Here is a 22,135-nt window from a genome sequence, read left to right as displayed (position 1 = left end):
CAATTTCTACCTTCCACAAAACACTAGAACATGGACACAATTCTGCCAGAGTTCTTGGCCACTTTACGATAAGGATCACTTCTACAGTTTTCAATAACATGTTCCTCATTTCCATCCTGGTCTTTATTGTCCATATTTCTACCAATATCCTGTTCATGTTTAATTAGGTATTCTCTAAGAAGACTGAGGTTTTCTCTACAGTTTGCCTCTTTTCTTCCTAAGCTCTCATCAGAATTATCTTTAAAATTCTGTTCATGTCAATATAGGTTTTTACCAGTATGCACCTTAAAACTTCCAGCCTCTATTCCTCACCCAGTGCAAAAGCCAGTGTCATATTTTTACATATTTGTTATGCAGCATCCCCATTTCTCCGTACCAATTTCTGTCAGTTTGTTCGGGCTGCTATAACAAAAATACTGCAGACTGAGAGGCTTAAACAACAAACATTTAACTCTGGAGGATGGGAATTCCAAGATCAAGGCTGGCAGATTATAAGGGCACTAATCCCATTCATGAGGGCTCCACCTACATGACCTATCACCTCCCAAAGGCTCCACTCCAAATACCGTCACACAGGTAATTCATAAATTTGGGGGGGGGAATACAAACATCCAGTCTATTGCAAAGCCTCAATCACAAGTCAAAAATAAAACAGTATTTTACTATAAACTATATTATATTTATTTAGAAGCCAAAAACAATATGATGAAACATGAAAACACACACATTTCAGAGAATGGCTTGTTTTGTTAATCAATCTGATCAGTTTTACACAATGAAATATCGTTAAGAAACATAAAAATTATAATATAAACTGTAGTATAAAAATGTAAGAAACATAGTATTATTTTTAAAGAAAGAAATTGTAAGAGACATGTTAATAGCACAACAACTTTAAACGGAAATTTAAAATGTCATGCTAGAAATAATTTTTTCTTGGTATTATGCATCAGGTCTTAGAATGTAGGGATGTAGGCAAGTAAAAATGAAGTTTATATAGTAAACTTTCTGAATACTATTGTCTGATTTGCTCTATCAAATGTCAGACATCATTATAAGAAATAATATATCTGTCCATTTAAGACTACAATTGCCTTAAATATAAGGTAATTATTATTTTAGAAACAAGCAGTTTTTACATTTTTTTTGAAAGCTAGTAGTAGCATATAAAAATGAACATTACAAGAAACTGGGTAAAACAACATTTACCATGAAAAGATGAATATAATTTTAAAATGAGGCACCTTTCTTTCACTTCAATAGGAACTGTGGGTGAAGGCCTTCATCTCATACCAAAGAACACTCAGTCTTGCTTCTTTTAATAAAGAGCAGTGGAAGAATACATTCCATTCTATGTACTGGCTGTGTTGAAAGAACACAGTTCAGGTCCAGATAGGAAGCTAAAGTGCGGTAGAGGCAAGTTGATTTATCAGAGTGTATTCACTAATACACTGTGATTTTAACTAGTTAATACAAATAAGTGTAATTTATACTTTTACTATGTTGATCCAAATAATCTTTACTGATAAGCTATAGATCCCAGAGAAGCAGCATGTTTGCTGTGTTTTATCATTTTCTTTGCATAGATACAGATTTATCTATCATTTAAATAAAAAACAGCAAAACAATATTAAGCAGTGTCTGCATTTGTAATTTTTGCTTTTACAAAGTGCTATGCAGAATGTCACATTTCAAAATTTAAAAACAAAACTCCAACTCTTGCAATTTGAACAGCACAGTTCAAATCAGGGATCTTCTTGTAAGAAAAAAAAACTCATCTCCTCTGTGTCATATCAAATGAGACACAGGTTCAATAGGCAATCCTAGAGATTCGACCAAACCTATTTTACATGTAAGACATCTATAACCAAGAGAGGTTAAATGTATTAAATACAAGCTTCTCATAAGGGCACTGATGTCTCTAAATTGCTCAGAGATCTAGATTGGTTAATGGCCCTGGTAGTCTGACTCTATCTTCATACAGAGGCAGCTCCTGATTGTGTATGCTAGTAAATGAGGCATAGAAAATATAACCTTATGATATGAAAAACATGTTTTATTTTGTAATAAAATAAAAATTTCCATTGAAATTTTTATGAAGTTTGCAAAATAAGGTTCTGATACATTTGCACAAGTAAAATTTTCCTTGGGCAATAAAACATAGTATTCCTCTCTGCCTTCCGTTTTGTTTTTAACAATGAAGAGTATCATTCTTTTCACCTGGAATCAAATTTGTCTTCAGTAACTGCACATGTTGATGGAGAGGAGAGGGTCAGAGTTAGAAGCTATATTACTCTATCTCAACAAAGATTGCTCTAAAAAGCCCATCATTTTACTATCAATTAATGTGAAAGCTTTGGGATTCATTTCCCCTCATCTCATGTTTAAAGCGTTTTCAAGTTCACTATATATATGTTTACTTGGTTAATGGGTCATAACTTTTTCAGGTAAATTCCTAGTCTACCAAGTAGACGGGTAGACAGATACTCAACTGAAACACATGTTTAGATGTGTTCTTTCACTTACACGCTCAGCCTACCTGTCAAAGCTAATACCCAATAACAATAATCTGCAAGAGCAGATAAATATATTTGTGAATAATTGAGGGCTGACTGTAAGCCCAACCAACTTTTCTAAATTTTTTTCATTAATCAGAATTGCTGATTTGCGGTATCCATCAATTATGAGTGGATGAACGTTGTGGTGGAGAGCTCTCAAAATACATGAAGTCCTGAAATTGGAAAAAGAATTATATGTATAGATAAATATCAAATTAGATAGATAAATAATTATATAAATAAAGAATGTAAATAGATAATTAGGTGCAATGCACAAAATGTTATTCTTCATAATTTATCAGGTGATCTCATTCCAGTTAAGAATAAATCAAGCTAATGAAATTTTCATGAAGAGAACCTAATATGAAGAACAGCAATTGCAAATCTGAAACTGGGTAGTCAATAAGTTTTCCATTTGGGGTACCAATTAACTAAATTTTCCTTGTTGAAAGGAGGAAAAACTTGATAATCAATATTAAAAATGTTAAATATACCAATTGCAATATGTTAATTAGGTTTTTAAGGTAAACGCTATCAATTTTATTTCTATGATTTATGAATATTAGCCACTAATCAGACAGGAATACAGCAAGGAAATTGTACCTAATAAATCTTAGGTATATTGACAAAGAGGTAATAGATGAAGGGAGAGAACATCAGCTTTAGAGTTATTTTATTTCACTAAGAAATCAAAGAACAGGCATCTTTAAGTAGTGAGAATGGTAAGTAACATGAAATGATGACAATTACACCCACTGGATGCCTAGTATCTTTCAAGCACTCTCCCGGCCCCTTTACTCATATGATAGCTAATACTCATAACCCTGAAATATATACATATATATATATATATATATGTATTTTCATTTCCATTTTACAAATAAGGAAACTGAGGCTTGCAAGTGTTAAACACTTTGCAAGACATATAACTAGTAAGTGGCAGAGACAGCTTCAAATCGTATTGCCTTTCTACTGCACTACACTGCTTCTCATCAGAAAGAATAATTCTCTCAGGATAACTCAGAAGCAAAAGGCTTACAATGAGGAAGCAAGCTCCAAAAATCATGGCTTTCATTGTCACATCCAGGTCTAACGGGAAGTGAATTTCAAAGTGGTCAGCATCACTCATTGCTGATAACACACCATTCCACTTCCGAGTAATACTGCCGATACTGGATACACCATCAAGGGATATGACCTAGAAAGACAAGAATGTGACTTTATGATTGAAAGGTGTTAAACTACATGCTTTATTCTCCTGTTTATAAGCAGTTTACACTGAGGTAGTATAAATATGGTGCAGGAAATGAATATAGTAATAATATAATTTCAAATAGGGAATTATGGCCAAGAAGGGTTACATGCCTTGCAACTGGTTGACAACCAAGCTGGGGAGTATCTTACAATTCTCAGGCCAGTGTTCTTTCTTCACCCTCAAATGAGTTATTAGGGAAGCCTGTCAGAGGAGGTATGATTTAAACTGATTTTGAAATTCTTTTTCATATAGCAAAGGGTGGGAATTGGGGATTGGGAGGGAGTCTTTCCCAGTCGAGGGAAACATGTTAGCAAAAGCAAGGTGGTATGGCTCTTTTCACTTCACAAAATCCATATGATCACTCAGGCTTTTGTGGGCCCTGTCTTCTTAAAGTATGTCAGAATCCCAAAGGGCTTCAGCTTCTAGAAGGCACCTGCCACAAGGATAATAACCAAACACTACATTTTGGTGATTAAAATGACCCACACACCCTGCCCTCGAAATCTGGCTTATCTACATTTTCTATCTATCTATAATGGCCTTTTAATAAATAAGTCATGGTTGATGATATGGTTATGTAAAATGAGAACTAAGGAAAGTTTATCGGGTGTCATAGAAAATATTTGAATGAGCAATTCTGGATTATCAATTTTGTTGAATTGTGAGGCATTTAGAAAGAACTCTTTAAGAAGCCCAGGAATCTCCTTTGTCACAACTGTTAAGAGTAATAAGCTATCATTTTGTCACCATTGAGATGAAGGCAGAACAGAAGGATTTTCCTTCTTCCAGAAAATGTTATAATCCACTATAAGATTTATCCTGGTTTATGAGTGTTGTCTTGTTTCTTGAGGATGCAGACAGACTTCTATCTTGCAAATAAGCAATTTGCACAACCTCAGGGGTGCTCTATTGGTTCTGTGATATGTGGGGCCTTTTCATTACTCAGGACCTATATTCTGTTCCTGGAAATCTTTGGTAAAAATGGTTAGTGAAATACAGCCAAGAATAAAATAGATGGATTAGGTTAGGCTATTTATTCTCAGGTTTAACGTTTTAAATGGTTTCTTCTTATCTTTATCAAACACTGAAATCATGCAAAAGAAGCTCACATTGTGGAAAACATTAAGCAATCCCCTAATGATAATTTGAAAATTTTTCAATGTCAACTGGTTAGTTAACTCTTTCCTCACATTACTTTATTCATTCACACACAAAAAAATCATCTAAAAGCACATCATTCTGAGGTCTGTTAGTAGATGTAGAAAAAATAGTAGAAACATTAATTTTTATATTTGTTTACCTCAAAAACAGAATCTGAACCACAGCCATAGGTTGAGCATGGCCCAAGCACTCCCATCATATCTTCTTTCTTCTCATTTTGGATGCTGTACACTGCCCTGCACAGGTTCCAGTGTTCGGCAACAAAGCCAATGGTGACACCAGGAGGACACTGCACCTCCAGCTGCAAATGAAGCAGGGACAGAGGTGAAGATGCTACATGTATAGGTATACACATACACAGATACACACAATCTAGGTATGTTCCTAATTCATTCAAGAACTAGGGAAACTGTCACTGGGAAAGAGTCTTCCATTATCCCCAGTCTATTTCTTAGGGCTGTATTTCAGTGAACAGCCTTGAGAGATGAAGTCATGTTCCCTTTGGGACAAAATTACTCCTTGTTATAAAATGGTCAGTTCTCCAAGCTCCATGTCCCTTAGCTGCATATGTAGCACCTACCTGGGATCTGCTGAGTCATCCTTGTAGAACTTGGGGATGAGGGGACCTACGCACATGTGCTGGAGCTCATGCTGCTTACTGTGCTGTAATAAAGTCCTTTGCCCCTGACCTAGGGTTCTCATGTCTTCTGGCACAATCCATGAAAAAGTAACATGCTAGCTTCTTAGACTGACATCTCAGACATGACAAGTGTAATAGGAAACAAGAGAAAAGAGGCATTCTGAAAATTGTATGTTGTGAAGACAACAGTATGTGTGTATAAGTATAGGATGAAGTGGAGACTGATCTCAAATATAAGACTGTTATTATACAAAGACAATAATGACAAAGGAGTAAGCTATCTGACAATTGCTAATATTCACTGAGCACTAAACTATTTGCCAGGCACTATGCTAACACAGTTGACATTTACTTACTATATGATCCTCAAAATAACCATCCTATGAGATAGGTACTATTAATATCTCCATTTTATAGGTGAATAAATCAAGGCACAGAGGCTATAAGTAAACTCTATTGAAAATGCTGGTACTTAACATATAATTAAAATCCCAGTAATCCTAGGAGGTATTTTTTTCTGCCCAGTTAACGTATTAAGAACACTGAGGCTAAAACAGGTTAAGTAAATTGCCCACTTTTAAGTAGGTGGCATATTTGAAATTCAGATTCTCTTGGATCTCTCTCTAAAACTTTTCTCTTCCCTGTAGCAGGCAATTTTCCTAGGGCAGCACAGATTATAGAAGAGCAATTAAACTGTAACTTGGCACAACTGCTTCCTAGTTCCAGCATCTACCAAGTGTAACACCATCCTCAGGCACTTATACTTTTTTAGCCACCCTTTCTTTATCTGTAACAAGGTGTAGATTATGATGGGTAGAGTAACAGTATCTGAAGTTTCTTCCGATCCTATTTAAAAGCATGTCTACATTTAGTGTGACCTCATTTGGGGATATGTAGGCACATTTAGACAAATGTGTGTTCTAGGTAACAGACTAATTTCTAATTCAGTAGACACAACTGATAGAATTGCGATCACTGACTAAATAACCCTCATTTGTGCTTGACCCCCCCCCACAACTAGCACCTGAAGACATGAACCCACATGAAAAATGTCTTTGTGGTTTTTCCATAGGTAAGACAATTTGGCATTTGGCTTCCTTCCTCCCCTCATCCCAATATCTTCTTCCATTCTGCCTGTGCCATGGAAGTCCCCTCCTGTGTAGCTTTGGAAGGAGCACAACCGTGCAGGGAAGAGTTGGATCAGGAAGAAACAACGGATGAGACTTCTGTCCTCTTACCTCTTGCCTGGTGGAGGGGCAACAGAAGCAACAGCAGGTGCATCTGAAAGGTCTCTGCATTGTCATGATTTCTCGGCCCATACAGTCAGTGACCCGGAGCACAAAGGGCCTCAGTGTCCGATAAGCATTCCTGGTATAATCAACTGTGTCTTCGGTCACAAAGTAAACCATCTGGCCCAGGTTGTTTTTAATATCATATGTATTATTCGTTTCAAAACCTGTTATCACTAAAAATGAGAGAGCCATCTTATTTTAGAAGCAGTTAAAATGGGCCTCAAGAAGTCCTTTTGTAGTATTTCACAGGGGCCTAAAGCAAAAGAGCTTTTTAAACAATTTCAGGTGAAAAATATGCAATTATTAGAATGCCATTGTAATTCATATGCCCTATAAGTATATAGGTAATTTTGAACTTTTAAAACATTTCTTTTAAGAAGTTCAGTGTAAAATGATTTTTAAAACTTTTCCACATAGAAGCAAAGATTGGAAACAATATTCCTGGAGTACTTGAATTAAGAAAACTTTAATTATAAAAACATTTAAAGGAAATTATACACCAGACCATGAATTAATCAGCTTATGAAATATGCTGAGAGGATTAGGGTCATTACTAATTGCAAATAAGAAAACCAAATAAGAAAAGTCAAAGGCTCTATGTGGAGGTAAAATGAATGAAATGAGGGTGTAGATCTGATACAGTGAGGGGAACTGAGAACAGGCATTGTGTTTACCGTGATTTTTTCTTACTTCCACAGCATTGGACTTAGAACTCAGCAGACTGAGACTCTATTTCCAGCTCTGCCATTGATTAGCTGACTAGGGTGCCCTTGACTAGCTCATCTAGTCTTTTTGCTCCTTCTTTCCCTTGTCCATGAAAAGTGAATATGGAGGAGTTGAGATGGGTAAAGGATAGGGCGTTAGATCAGGTAAAAATGTTTAAGTCCTTTTGAAATCTAAGAGCTCATGTATGATGTGTAAACAGATAAAATTATACAAAGTTAAGTCCCTTTATTACTTTCTTGAAGATAGGGTAATAGAGGATAGTCTTTTCTCTTTGAACCACTAAAAAATGATCAGTATAAATAAGGAACTAGATATTGGATAATGCAAATTTTCACCTGATTCAAATATTGCTGGACACTACAAAATTATACATACTTTCCAGGGATTCAAAATGCTGAAGAACATGTATGTTGTCCAACTGTTGGGATAGAACAAAGCAATTAGGAGAGAGAGAAATAACAGAATCAAATCAAACCAGTATTAGAAAAAAAACTGATGAGACAGAAATTAAATGTATCAGCTGATACAAAAATATCTCTCTGAAACTGAATGGAATCAAAAACATTTTTATCAAGCAAAATCAGCCCATCTGCACCTGATCAGATGGTTATTAGCAGAGCTGTCCAGATAGAACACTTTCCTCCAGGTCCACTGTAAAATATTGAAACAATTCTCTAAAATATCAGAAAATCATCTTCCTGCTTCAGTAACAGCACCTAGAAGAAGCTATGTTGCCTAGTTCAGTTCCTACTCATTGGTCTCTCTGATATTGTCACCCACAGGCTGGACTTGTCAGGAAGTTCGGGACAGTTTAACATGGACCAGCCACAGAGAAGCCAACTTTCTCAGTGGCTTAGGGAGAGTGAATGAAGCAGGGTGGACCTTGCACAGGAATGTCCGATCTCATATTACGTCACAGTACCTCTGAAAGAGGTTAACACACTGACTTCCATTCACTTGGGCTGCTGATGCCAGGGTCTTCCCTAAGTGCAGACTTTAATAGGGGAAGATCCAAGAGAGCGGGAAGCATGTGAATAGGATGAGGGCAAAGGAGAGGAAACATTCTCCAAGTATGGAATCCCTTGAAAAGGGAGGTTGGTAATATCATTAGACCAACTTCTACCTTAACTTTATTTAGGAATCACTGTCAAGATAAACACTTTGGCCCATCATCTGTTATACTTGAGAACATCCTAGCAGAAAAGAAACCCCCTTAAGGACAGACTACTCATATCTATCTAACTGTAGATAATTTAGATTAGATCATTCCTAATGCCTGAGCCCGGAACATTGCCTGAAATGCCATATTTTACCAAATGTTTGTTGAATACATTAATTAATGAACACTACATTACTGTGGTAATAAATAAAATTTTAAATAATGTAACCTGACATAAACATTTTGTGGCGTGATCCTTTACAGGTGGGTATAGAGAGGATACAATCTTTCTTTCATTAAAAAATTTTTCGGGCTTCCCTGGTGGCGCAGTGGTTGAGAGTCCGCCTGCCGATGCAGGAGGCATGGGTTCATGCCCCGGTCCAGGAAGATCCCACATGCCACGGAGCAGCTGGGCCCGTGAGCCATGGCCGCTGAGCCTGAGCCTCCGGAGCCTGTGCTCCGCAACGGGAGAAGCCCCAACAGTGAGAGGCCCGCGTACCGCAAAAAAAAAAAAAAAAATTTTCTTTTATGAAAACACAATCAGGTGAGAGGGCCTAAACATGTCTTACAAAATTATCAAAAGTGGCCACTAGGGTGGTTTACAGTCCCTTTGAAAAACTCTAGGGACTCTTAAACATCTATAACTAAAAAGTAAAAATATTCACTACTTGGTAAGAGCTTCTACTGCTGAGCAAAATATTCTAAAGAAATGCCTGTTACTGTGAAAGAAGTTTACCCAATAAGATACTACGGTTGTTAAGAAGCAGTTCTAACAAAGTGTGTTGTCACTGGCCAAGCCAATATTCTAGAAATAATATAAACCTGCTACTCTGGATGTTAAAGTGTCAGGATAGCCCTGATAATGATTCATGTAATTTGCACACGAGATGGCAAAAAGACTATGATAGGGACTTCCCTGGCAGTCCAGTGGTTAAGACTCCACACTTCCACTGCAGGGGGCATGGGCTCAATCCCTGGTCGGGGAACTAAGGTACAGCCAAAAATAAAAAATAAAAGCCTAGGATGAAAAAATGCTTAGATGCCTGGCTCTGTGTCTTCCACCTACACACAAGGTGTTTCAACTAAAAACATCCTCACAGCTATTATCCACTGTGTGGGTCCCATGTGCCAAAAATATTAGGCACATTACAAACCTTATCTCATTAAAAATTCTCCTAACAACCAATAGGGTAGGTATGACTAGCACTATTTTATAGATGATGAAATTCAAGCACCAAGAGGTTAGAAAAGTTACTCAAGGTAGTAGAGTGAGGAGAGAGTAGAGCTAGAATTAAAACCCAGGTTTGTCTGGCTCTAAACCTGTATTATTTGTTTCTTTTTCAATTTTTTTTTAAACTAAAAACATTGCTGAAAGGGAAAATAGAATTCATAAAATATGCCCATTTAACTTCACTGAAAGTAATAGAAGAAATTAAGAAAATGGTTTTTTAATATTTAAATGAACAATATTAAAGCTATACATTTTTAAAAAGAAATGACTCTAGATATTGGATTTCTAAGGAAATTTTCTATATTTATCATCAAGCAAAAAATAAACTTTCTAAACTTGGCTAACTTATAAGCATTTTATAAGCTTCCAAAATAATGTAGGGGTTACTCTAGCATTGTACCTGAATGACTGGCTTTGTCAATATTTTGCCAAACAACAGGTTAATAAAGTTTTTGGTTTATGTAAAATCCAAATTTTCCTGATACAACTGTATTACTTTCAAAGATCAACACTAGAACTTTGTAACAATGGTTTTCAATGCACAGGATTAACAGTCAGTATATAAAACTGAAAAGAGAAACATGTCAACTCCAAGGAACATTTGGTTGACTACGGTGGGGAGACATGTATTGAATTGGCAAGTCCCTTGCTTATAATGTATCAATATTCCAACACTTGCTTTTTCTAAAAGTGAAACATGATTTAGTAGTTTCTAGGGGATTTGCAATACTAGGTTTATCTTATTTTCATTAAGCAACATTATTTCTGACATGGGTTTTTAAACAATACCATTTGATGGTACACAAACCTGTGGGCATGTTGCCCCAGTTTCTGAAATGGGTGGCCCAGTCCTAGAATGTCCATCTAGATAAAAATTAGAGAGTCTCTGTGTTGTGGAAAGGGGTTCTCCGGACCTTGATCTGAAACAGTATCCTTGGAGGTCCCCTATTTTTATTTACCTTGTATGCTTTGGGAGGTGACAAGACTGGTTGATGAAAACTATGGGTGGTGAGAAATAGCAATGGCCTGAGGCACTGGGTGATTTACTCACTGTCTACTGGTCTGTCCTGTTCTTTGTAATATTGCTTTTCTTGACATTCAGCCTTTACTTCTAAGCAAATCACACTCCAATTAACATCTTTGATAATTTTTCTTCTATTCCAATTCCTAGTTTTTAAACTGCCTTCGATAGGACATCTTGAATGTCTTAAAATTCAATATACAACCTTCACAAAAACCATATCATCCCACCAAAAAAATCCCTATCTTCTTTGTTCCCTGTTCACATTTCTGAAATTAGCACTACCACTCCGATAGTCTCACAAACATCTGTCATCACTGACCCATCCCTTTATCCACTCTATCCAGTCTCTTTTTTTTTGGATCCCCAGTCATACTTTGTAAGAAAATAATTTGGATTTGTGTGAAGTACCTGGGCTAAATATTCCAGACCTGGAGGACAGTTTGGCATAACAGTTGGCATTGGCATCCATACTATTGGAGCAGAATGTTGTGGTGCAGGATATTTTCCAGGCTGGTACTGGATAGGATGGCTACCACCAGTTTGCATGTACAAGGGGAAGGTAGTGGGCTGATGTGGACTGTAGTATCCCACAGGTAAGCCTCCTGGGTGGCCTGCAGGAGGAGGGACAGCTGGTCCAGGGGGCCCTGTGTTCAAAAACAAATGAAAGTGTTATACATTATAAACACTACAATATATTGAAAATTAGCATGACTTTTTACATGGAGATGATATGAATCACACAACCTCCACTTAAAAATAACAAGGTGTTCCATTTTACGAGTGTGTAGGATGTACCAAAATGTACTAAGGGGATTTACATATTAACTCATTTAATCCTCTTAAGCCTTATGAGACAATTATTCCCATTTCAGAGGTACAGAAGTAAGGTTGAAATATCAAGTTAACATGTTAGCCTCTAGGCATTAGCTTCCTTCTTTGGAGATAATAATATACGTACTTCATTAGGTTATAGTAGGATTAGTGTAAGGCCTAGCATATAATTAGCATGGTTAATTTTTTGTTACTATGTTTACTGTTATTATTGTTTAAGGTCATAAAGATAGTAAGGTCTACTTAACTTCAAAGGGGTTCTTTTTTTTTTTTTTTCTTTTTGCATCTCGCGGGCCTCTCACTGTTGTGGCCTCTCCCGTTGCGGAGCACAGGCTTCGGACGCGCAGGCCCAGCGGCCATGGCCCACGGGCCCAGCCGCTCCGCGGCATGCGGGATCCTCCTGGACCGGGGCACGAACCCGTGTCCCCCGCATCGGCAGGCGGACTCCCAACCACTGCGCCACCAGGGAAGCCCCCCAAAGGGGTTCTTTTAATGACTGCTATCTAACTCCAGAACAGTTTCATCACCCGTCCCAAAAATCCCATACCCATTAGCGGTCATTCCCCATCTTTTCCCCCAGTTCCTGGAAACCGCTATCTCTATAGATTTGCCTAATCCGGACATTTCATATAAATAAAATCATGTGACATAGCCTTTGTATCTGGTTTCTTTTACTTGGCAAGTTTTCAAGGTTCATCCTTGAACTTTGCATTAGTACTTCATTAATAAAAACTAGTGAAATAACAATACTCATGTCAGACAAAATATACTTTAAGACAAAAACTGTTACTAGAGGTAAAGGACATTTTATTATAATAACAGAAGTGTCAATCCATCAAGAAGACATAACAATTATATACACCTAAAAACAGAGCTTCAAAATACATGAAGCAAAAACTGACACACTAAAAAGTGAAATAGGCAATCCAACGAACAATAGGTGGAGGCTGCAATACCCCACTCACAATAAGGGATAGAACACCTAAGCAGAAGATCAAAAAGGAAATAGAAGCATGAAAAACACTATAAATGAAACAATACATAACAAGCATGTATAGAACACTCTACCCAACAACAACAGACTAAACATTCTTCTCAAATGCACATAGAACCTTCTCCAGGAGAGACCTACTGGTTGGCCATAAAACAAGTCTCAACAAATTTAAGATACCTGAAATCATACAGAGTATATTCTATTACAATGGAATAAAACCAGAAATCAAAAATAATAGAAGAAATTTTGGAAATCACAAATATGAGGAAATAAATCAATACACTCTTAAATAAACAAAGGGGTAAAAAGAAATCATGAGAGAAATGAGAAAATACTTTGAGATGAATGAAACAAAAGCACAATATACCAAAGCTTATGGGATGCAGCTAAAACAATGCTTAGAGGGAAACTGACAGCTGTAAACACCTACACTAAAAAAGAAATAGCTCAAATCAGTAACCCAACTTTCCACCTTAGAAATAAATCAAACCCAAAGCAAGCAGGAGGAAATAATAAACACTGAAGTAGAAGTGAGTGAAATGAAACAGGAAAAACAATAGACAAAAATCAGCAAAACTGGGCTTCCCTGGTGGCGCAGTGGTTGAGAATCTGCCTGCCAATTCAGGGGACACAGGTTCAAGCCCTGGTCTGGGAAGATCCCACATGCCTCGGAGCAACTGGGCCCGTGAGCCACAACTACTGAGCCTGTGTGTCTGGAGCCTGTGCTCCGCAACAAGAGAGGCCGCGATAGTGAGAGGCCCGTGCACTGCAATGAAGAGTGGCCCCCGCTTGCCACAACTAGAGAAAGCCCTTGCACAGAAACGAAGACCCAACACAGCCAAAAATAAATAAATTAATTAATTTTTTAAAAATCAGCAAAACCAAAAGTAGGTTCTTTTAAAAGATCAACAAAATTGAGAAACCTTAAGCCAGACTAACCAAGAAAAAAAAATAGACTTCAATTATTAAACACAGGGGTGAAAATGGGGACATTACTAAACTTACAGAAATTAAAATGCATCATATGGAAATATTATGAACGGTTGCATGCAAAAGCAGGGTCCTGTGCATGATCTCTGCACACAGCACCACCAAGGGGGTGGGAAGACCACCCAGGCTATGCCTCCTGCCCAACCCACTGACCCGTCCCTACCCTCACCCCATTTAAGGAACCAGCTCAGCCCCTGCCTCGGGGAGTGAGCAAGGCCACCTGCTTCTTGCTCCCGCTCCCTCTGCTGTAGCAGGAATGCCAGTAAAGCCCTGCTTCAACTTCTCATCTGGCCTCTTAACAATTTCTGTTGATTAAATTGTCCAAGGACCTGGGTCTGTAACATATTCACTGGTAGACGCATAGTATGTGAAGTGATTAGAGAGGAGGGGCAACTAACCTAGGCAGAAGAGATACCCTGTGATGTAAGTGCTGACACATTAGACCCAGCCAGCACCTTTACGATGAGCAAAAGTTTTAGATACAGCAGGTAAAAAATGAGCAGCTGCACAGAGGAAGCTCAGTACCACAGGAATAAAGGCCATGCATATATAGAGATTTAGCAAACAAAACAGAAAGGAAGGTGGGGAGGAAGTGACGATTATGAAAGACCTATGCTCTGTGCAAAGAACCTGAACTTTATGCTAGTAAAATGTAAAATGGAGTGACCAGTTTTACATTTAGAACCTTTATGAATGAGAAGGTTAAATTAGGAAGGAGGTGCCTGCAGGAGTCCAGATGTGAGGTAAGGGAGTTTAATTGTGATGAAAAGAGTAGAAAGTGGAGAAATAATAATCGACGTTTAAGAGACATATTGTCTTGGCAATAGACTGGATGTGAGGAAAGATTCTCAAGTTTCTGACGTGGGTCCCTGCAGGCCTCCAGTGTAGAGAAAGAACAGAGGGCCCGTGTTCTGGAGTGAGATGCCCAAGATGCACTGAGGAATCACTGAGTTTGAGATCCTGGGTCACCCAGGGCAAGTGGTCTACAGGCAGGTGGAAATGCAAGTTTAGAGCAGAGGAGACTGATGTGGGTAGGGGCTAAGGGATTCGTAAGTGGTTAAAGGCAAATGAAACCATATGGGGGTATTCCCAGTAGAACTTAGGAGAGTGTAAAAGGACAGGTGAATGGAAGAGGTGAGAGAGAGGACAGGGCAGGGCAGGGCTGGACAGGGGAGTGGCCCAAGGACCTCTGGGGAATACCCATTTTTAAGGGTAGAGAACACAGACCTCTTGACAGAGACCAGGAGTCAGGAGAGACTAACAGAAAAATAATGGTAACTAGAAACAATGTTAAATTAGAGCTAAGTGAGAAAAAAGTGCTAATGTCTTTAGAAAAAATGGAGGAAATCTCACGTTTCAGTTTGTTGTGAAGAACAGACTTTAATTCCTTTAAGAGCTGTGTTTAAGAGTACCCAAATTGGCTTGGAAATCCCGCTCATCATTTTTTTAGAACTATTATTAAAAAGCATACAATGCACCTAAAAAGTCACACAAACTATCTCAAAAATACTAATTGTTATATCACTTCAATGAGTTGATGATTAATTCTTCTGGTATTAACCATGTGATTTTAAGATAAAAGTACGTCATGGAACAAAATTTGAGGATCAATAAATTAGAAAAGAAATTACAATTTAGATTATGGTGCTATTCAGATTAGAGACTATACTTCTAAAAAAATTGTATACAAATGTATGTAATCAAATGATTTTTGTTATAAGTATGTATTATTCAGAGAGGTTAAGAGAAGTGAAGAAAAAAACAATCTAATTACGTGTGGGAAATGTTTTATACTCTCTTTTAAGCTTTAAAACTGCCGTTAAGGGTTCTGATTGTTCTGCAGGAAAACACAACAAAACATGTTTAACTTTGTGTAACTATAGTATCCCACACTTATTTAAATAAAGAACTCTGTTATGGAGCATTTTCCTACCAATGCTAGTAGGTAGGAAAATACTGAGAAATACTGCTTTATGGGATTTGTGTTTTCTTAGTTATTTTGAATATTATCATCCTTTTTTATTTCAAAAAAGTATGTCATTTTCCTCTTTAAATAGACTACATATAACAAAGCCTTCTTTATTAACTATGTTTTTAAACATATTTGGCCCAAAATTATTTTCAAATTATTAACAAATATCCAGTAATGTAATGCAAATGGAATTATATAATTGAATTTAAAGGAATTCATTAAAGCTAAAATTTCTAGTATTTCAAGTTCCTTAATGTGAATCAAGGGCACACAATTTGCATCAGTATAAATAAGTATATAGTTCGGCCACTAGATGGTGATCACAGTGAATTTTTGTTGCTGATTTTCATAACTGAAAATTCATTAGTTGTGCTATTTTTTTGATACAGAAAGGAAGAGACAGACACTTTCCCAGATGAGCAGAACATGATTTATAACCAATGTTTACTTCTTAGAAACGGTGGAGTTTCTGTTCTACTGGAACCTAAGTTCTTGGATATAGAGTGACTGGTGAATCTAAGACAGATTATGTAGATAATGTTGATAGCCACTGAAGTAAAACATAGAGAAATGTATATATAGTGATATTACAATGTAGGGTCGTCAAAAACTTGGATTTAGCAGGGGTTAAGCCATAATGAGGGGTTATACTGGATCAGATTCACACAACATGCATACACATGAGGGAAAGGGGAAAAGGAAGCCCTGTTTTCAGAAAACACTGCCGGGGCAAAGGCTACCTGAGCTCCATGAATCATATGTCTGGAGCCAAGACAACATCCTTGCCATCATCCTGTGGATACTGGGGTTTCTTCTGCTCTTTCACAGCCTAACTCACTGGTTTCTGCCTCTAAACAAACACTTAAATATATATTTAAAGAAATATCACTATACTTTATCATTTTCTAAATCACTAAAATGTATTTGAATATAATCCTGATTAAAACTATTTCCTTAGTCAAAAGTAAGAGTTGGTTTTTTTTTTAGATGTTTTAGGGCTTTAATGTCCTTCACATGGTCAACATAAAACACTGACAATGGATGAACAATAGGGGAAAAGACTGTTCAGCGAAGATCTTCCCGAACTCACGGCATCACTGGTCAAACACCATAAAGAGAACAGTCACATGAACAGTAAGGGAGTTTAACAGAGATTTTTAGTTTAACAGCATAACTGAAAAACAAAGAACCAACCAAGTAAGCAAGCAAGCAACCAACCAACCAACCGTTCTACCCACTGAAAGGAATGTAAAAGTGAATCAGGGAGCTTCCAAATCTTGTGAAGCAGCTTAAAAAGGGAGAGGGGAGGGGGAAGGGGAGGCACACTACAGTTGAGAACGTAACACTCTAATGCACAAGGTCAAGGATCCTAACATTCTCAAGTCTCAACATATACCAACAAGAACCATATTATTAGAAATATAAAGGCACAGAGATATAAATGCATAGAGATATAAACTATTTGGTATTAAAAACAGACCTTGCTATATAAACGTATAGTATGTCACTTTTATCTCTTTATGAGAATAACAGTATAAAGAAATATCTCCAGTTTGCCTTTTAGTCTGGAACATCACAACACGGTCGGTGGTGACCTGAATTAACAGCTGCAGAATCCAGAAGACCCCACTGCTGTCATCTTGCAAAGGATCAAAATTCAGCACCTAGAGGGCTCCACCCACCCTCCATGCTGTGTGTCTGTGTGTCTCTAAACATAATAACCTGCAATTTGCATATAATTAAACCCATAGGCATCTTTGAATATGAGATCTAGGGAGAAAAAGTAGCAGCAAAGACAACAGTAGCTAGAATTTGGTAGAAAAGCAAGAGAAGATTTTTTAAAAGCTTCCACTTCAAGTCAGGATTAAGGTTAAGTTTCAACAGCTGGACTTAGCTGTGGATGTTTTGCTGTTCTCTGGAAAAAAAAGAAAATCTATCATAAGGATGTTCATTCGAGAAAAATACTGTTTGTTTAGTTTTTTTAGCCATGACCAAGTGAAAGAGTAAGAGTATTTTTAATTTTAAAGAATTTACATATTGCCCAAATACTTAGGAGTATCTATTTTCCTGAGTCCCTGAGTACAGTATGAGTTGTGTATTCAGACTTATAAAAATATGACTACAAGCTCCTGAATCAGAACTCAAAGCCATTCACTTCCATTTTTCTGCACTTCTCCTGCCATTTGTCCCGAACCAGACCTTCATGACCCTGAGCTTTTGGACATGTTCTTTCTGCAAGTATGGCCCTTTCCCCCTTTCCTTCGATTGATAAATTCCTCACATGCCAGTAAAACTTGATTTCCTCAGTTAGTGCTTCCCTCAAATCCCCAGTAGAGGCAGTTACTGCCCTCTGTGCTCTTCACAGGACAACGTTCTCTTCACATTCAAGCAAAGAGAATGCCATCAATGTTTGCACAACTTCCTTCCTAAGACAGGAATATAATTCTAATTAACATCTAGTAAACCACTCGGCACGCTGTAGGCATCCAGTATTTATTTACTGAATCATTCCATTAATTAATTAGTTAATTTTAAAAGCAATCTTAACTATGAGTATGGTTTTCTGGAGAGGGGCAAGATTCTTTCTGAATATTTAACCTACCTGGTACAAAATGGGAATTGTACTCAGGAGGGGCACCAGGCCTTGGATCAGGTGATTTTATTTGATTCTCCATTTCATCTGCAAGTTGTTCAGGGCCTGTGGGGACTATATTTTGGGGGAGAGAAAGGGGACCTGATTTACAATGGGAATGATAATATGATTACAGAAGATATTCATTTTTTAAATTTTGGTATGCATCAATGAATATAACCAACATGACATACACTCATTTTTTATAAAAAAGCAATTCATTACGTATATTAGACATCAACCTATTAATATATTTGATGAATTTTTAGCCTGAATATGGACTTAAAAATAAAACTAAGCAATTATATTGTTATGATCAAAGCAACAAGCTTTCATGCTAGTGTTCAGCTGACCTGATGCTCATTCCTATCTACATAAACTCCTTGCACAGTAGCAAAACTTCTTTCTCCTATTATATAATAGGGAGAGTACAGTCATTTATAGAGTGCATCTGATTTAGTCCCGAATCCTTTTTGGAAAATGGCTGTGTTTAAATAAATTCAAAGCACAACACAATAAATACTTAATAAATTTAATATATAACATGATGAATACTTAATAAATTTAAAACATAACACAATGAATACTTAATACTTTAAATAGCAGTAATGCTACACACAACTCAGCTGGAGGTGGTTCAGTCTTCATCTCCAGTGAGTCACATTTTTACCATATTCTGCCTAAAAGCAACCTAGATCATTGTAATTGCTGCAAGGGAGGTACTGAAGTCACTTTTGTTATGTTATAGCTTGTCCTCTTGTTGAAATTAGAGAAATTACTCACTAGAAGGTAGTCCTGACTCTCTTAACTGGTTGACTTTTATCTCATAAAAAACACAAATCCCACAGATGTGGTGTTTCTCTCCTTGTATCATCTCCTACATTGCTTGAAAAAGCAGCGCTACTTTTGAGTCTTCTTCTGTAAAGGCAAGTTGCCATCACAGGCTTTTTATTACTATTACCTCTCTTTGCAGATTTACTCTCCTACCTGTATTTTTCCTTTACCTAACTTTCCCCCACATACTTTAGAGATTTTTGCAGTACCTATATGCCAGTATAAAACCCTTTTAATCCTTTTCTGTCAAAGATAAAGAGGGATGTTCATATATATAAATGAACAAAAGAATGTATATATGTGTATATATATATATATATATATTCTTCAAATATTAAACAAGTGACTTCAAAGTGAAATAAACTCCAATTTTTTAAGGAAAGGAATCACACAGTTCACATTTGAAAATAAAGCATATTAAAATTTATTCACAAAAACTTACCTGACATTTGAAGAATTCTAATTAATCCTGAAAAAAAACCACATTTTATACCTTTAAAAATATATTTATATAGTTAGTATTATTATTTAGTGATACATGTAACAAGTTCTGTGATTCTTTTAGTCCCCAGTTACCTTTCTTTCATTCCTTCATTAATTCAACAAATATTTCCTGAGCATCTATTATGTACCAGGGACTATTATAGGTGTTGAAAATACAGCAGTAAACCAGATGGACACTCTGTTGGAGATTATATTCTAGTGGAGTGAAACATATCAAGAGATATTTAAGATTAAATTTAGGTAGTACAGTTATGAAGAAAACAAAGTTAAAGATTAAGAAAAACATGGATGAGGTGCTCGAGGAGGGTCGGGGAAAAGCTCTCTCAGGAGGTGAGCTTTCAGCTATCTGAACTATGACAGAAAGCATTATACTCAAAATGTAGGAAGAGAGTTCCCAAAAGACAAGAAAGTAAGTGCAAAGGCCTTGAGATGGCAATGAGCTTGGGCAATGAGCAAGGGAGAGAAAGAGGTCAGGTGTGACTGGAACACAGGGAAAGAAGAGAACTGAGGTCAGAGATGGAGACAGAGGTCTGATCATACCTGAAACTCATGGCAAAATGTTTGGAATCTGTTGTAATTGCAGTTGGGGGTCTTTGGAAGACTTTAATCAGTGGATTGACCAGATCTGATTTAAACTTTATCTTGAGGGGCAGGAGTAGAAGCAGTGGGGGAGGGATGGCAGCAGTAATCCAGGTGGGAGCTGATGCTGGCTTAGACTGGGGAGGTGACATGAGAGAGGGTCAGATGCCGTCAGATGCATAACAAGATTTGGAAGCAGAACCCACAGGAGTTGCTGATGGACTAAGTAAAGAGAGGAGGCGAGGATGAGTCTCACTTTTTAAGCCAGGGTACCCGAGCTGATGGTGATGCCATTAGCTGAACTAGAGAGGAAGATGGTGGGAAGATGGTGGGAAAATGTTGGGACTGGGGTGGGCAGGAATCAAAAGTTTAAATCGGGACATGTTATGTTTAAAGAAGAGTCCAAGAGAAGACATGTTAAACATTTAAATAAAAAACATGTACATGTGAACATTATGAGAATAACTCAGAGAAGTAATCTAGAAGTTGGGATGATATTTGAAACAAGGGGTGGAGGTTGGGGAGAGAGTTCATTGATTTCATTAATTCAATCAAGGGGAAAAGATTATTACAGAAAGGAATTTCAGTATTTCAGGTTTCTGAGTTCTGGGCGATGACAAATAACAAGGAGAAAACATCAGCAAAAGCTATAATACTCTGAATGCTTATCAAATGTAAGGAAAAGGCAGAGCACTTTTCATATATTATCTCCAGTTTGCACAGCAAAGAAACCATAAACAAAATGAAAAGACGACCCACAGAATGGGAGAAAATATTTGCAAATGATATGACCAATAAGGGATTAACCTCCAAAATTTACAAACAGCTCATGCAGCTCAATATCAAAAAAACAAACCACCCAGTCAAAAAATGGGCAAAAGATCTAAATAGACATTTATCCAAAGAAGACATGCAGATGGCCAAGGGGCACATGAAAAGATGCTTAACATCACTAATTATTAGAGAAGTGCAAATCAAAACTACAATGAGATATCACCTCACAGCAGTCAGAATGGCCATCATCAAAATGTCTACAAACAATAAATGCTGAAGAGGGTGTGGAGAAAAGGAACCCTCCTACACTGTTGGTGGGAATGTAAATTGGTGTAGCCACTATGGAGAACAGTATGGAGGTTCCTTAAAAAACTAAAAACAGAGCTACCATATGACTACCATATGATCCAGCAATCTCACTCCTGGGCATATATCTGGAGAAAAACATGGTTCGAAAGGATACGTGCACCTCAATGTTCACTGCAGCACTGTTTACAATAGCCAAGACATGGAAGCAATCTAAATGTCCATTGACAGATGAATGGATAAAGAAGATGTGGTACACATATACAATGGAATATTATTCAACTATTAAAAAAATGAAATAATGTCATTTGCAGCAACATGGATGGACCTGGAGATTATCATACTAAGTGAAGTAGGTCAGACAGAGAAAGACAAATATGATATCGCTTATATGTGGAATCTGAAAAAAAATGATACAAATGAACTTATTTACAAAACAGAAACAGACTCACAGACATAGAGAACGAACTTATGGCTACCAGCGGGGGAAGGGTGGGGGAAGAGATAGATTGCAAGTTTGGGACTGACATGTACACACTGCTATATTTAAAATAGATAACCAACAAGGACCTACTGTATAGCACAGGGACCTCTGCTTAATACTCTGTAATAACCTAAATGAGAAAAGAATTTGAAAAAGAACAGACACATGTATATGTATAACTGAATCACT

General features: G+C 37.1%; 1 protein-coding gene across 1 annotated transcript in view; it reads right to left on the bottom strand.

The window, feature by feature from the left end:
• Positions 1-791: 791 nt before the first annotated feature.
• LOC114890188 (phospholipid scramblase 4-like) overlaps positions 792-22,135 on the bottom strand; it is a 39,785-nt gene continuing 18,441 nt past the window's right edge. The window contains exons 2-8 of the mRNA XM_029213612.1: positions 18,436-18,540; positions 11,455-11,690; positions 8,008-8,050; positions 6,853-7,079; positions 5,114-5,275; positions 3,598-3,756; positions 792-2,731 (exon numbers count right to left, since the gene is read on the bottom strand). Coding sequence (XP_029069445.1) covers positions 2,678-2,731; positions 3,598-3,756; positions 5,114-5,275; positions 6,853-7,079; positions 8,008-8,050; positions 11,455-11,690; positions 18,436-18,508 — 954 coding nt within the window. The 5' untranslated portion in view covers positions 18,509-18,540 and the 3' untranslated portion in view covers positions 792-2,677. The remainder of the gene's footprint in view (positions 2,732-3,597; positions 3,757-5,113; positions 5,276-6,852; positions 7,080-8,007; positions 8,051-11,454; positions 11,691-18,435; positions 18,541-22,135) is intronic.

Source organism: Monodon monoceros, unplaced genomic scaffold (assembly GCF_005190385.1).
Source record: "Monodon monoceros isolate NGI ecotype Baffin Bay Population unplaced genomic scaffold, NGI_Narwhal_1 Super_Scaffold_11, whole genome shotgun sequence".
Lineage (NCBI taxonomy): Eukaryota > Metazoa > Chordata > Mammalia > Artiodactyla > Monodontidae > Monodon > Monodon monoceros.
Note: the sequence above shows the minus strand (reverse complement) of the source record. Positions and strands in the feature narration are given on the sequence as shown.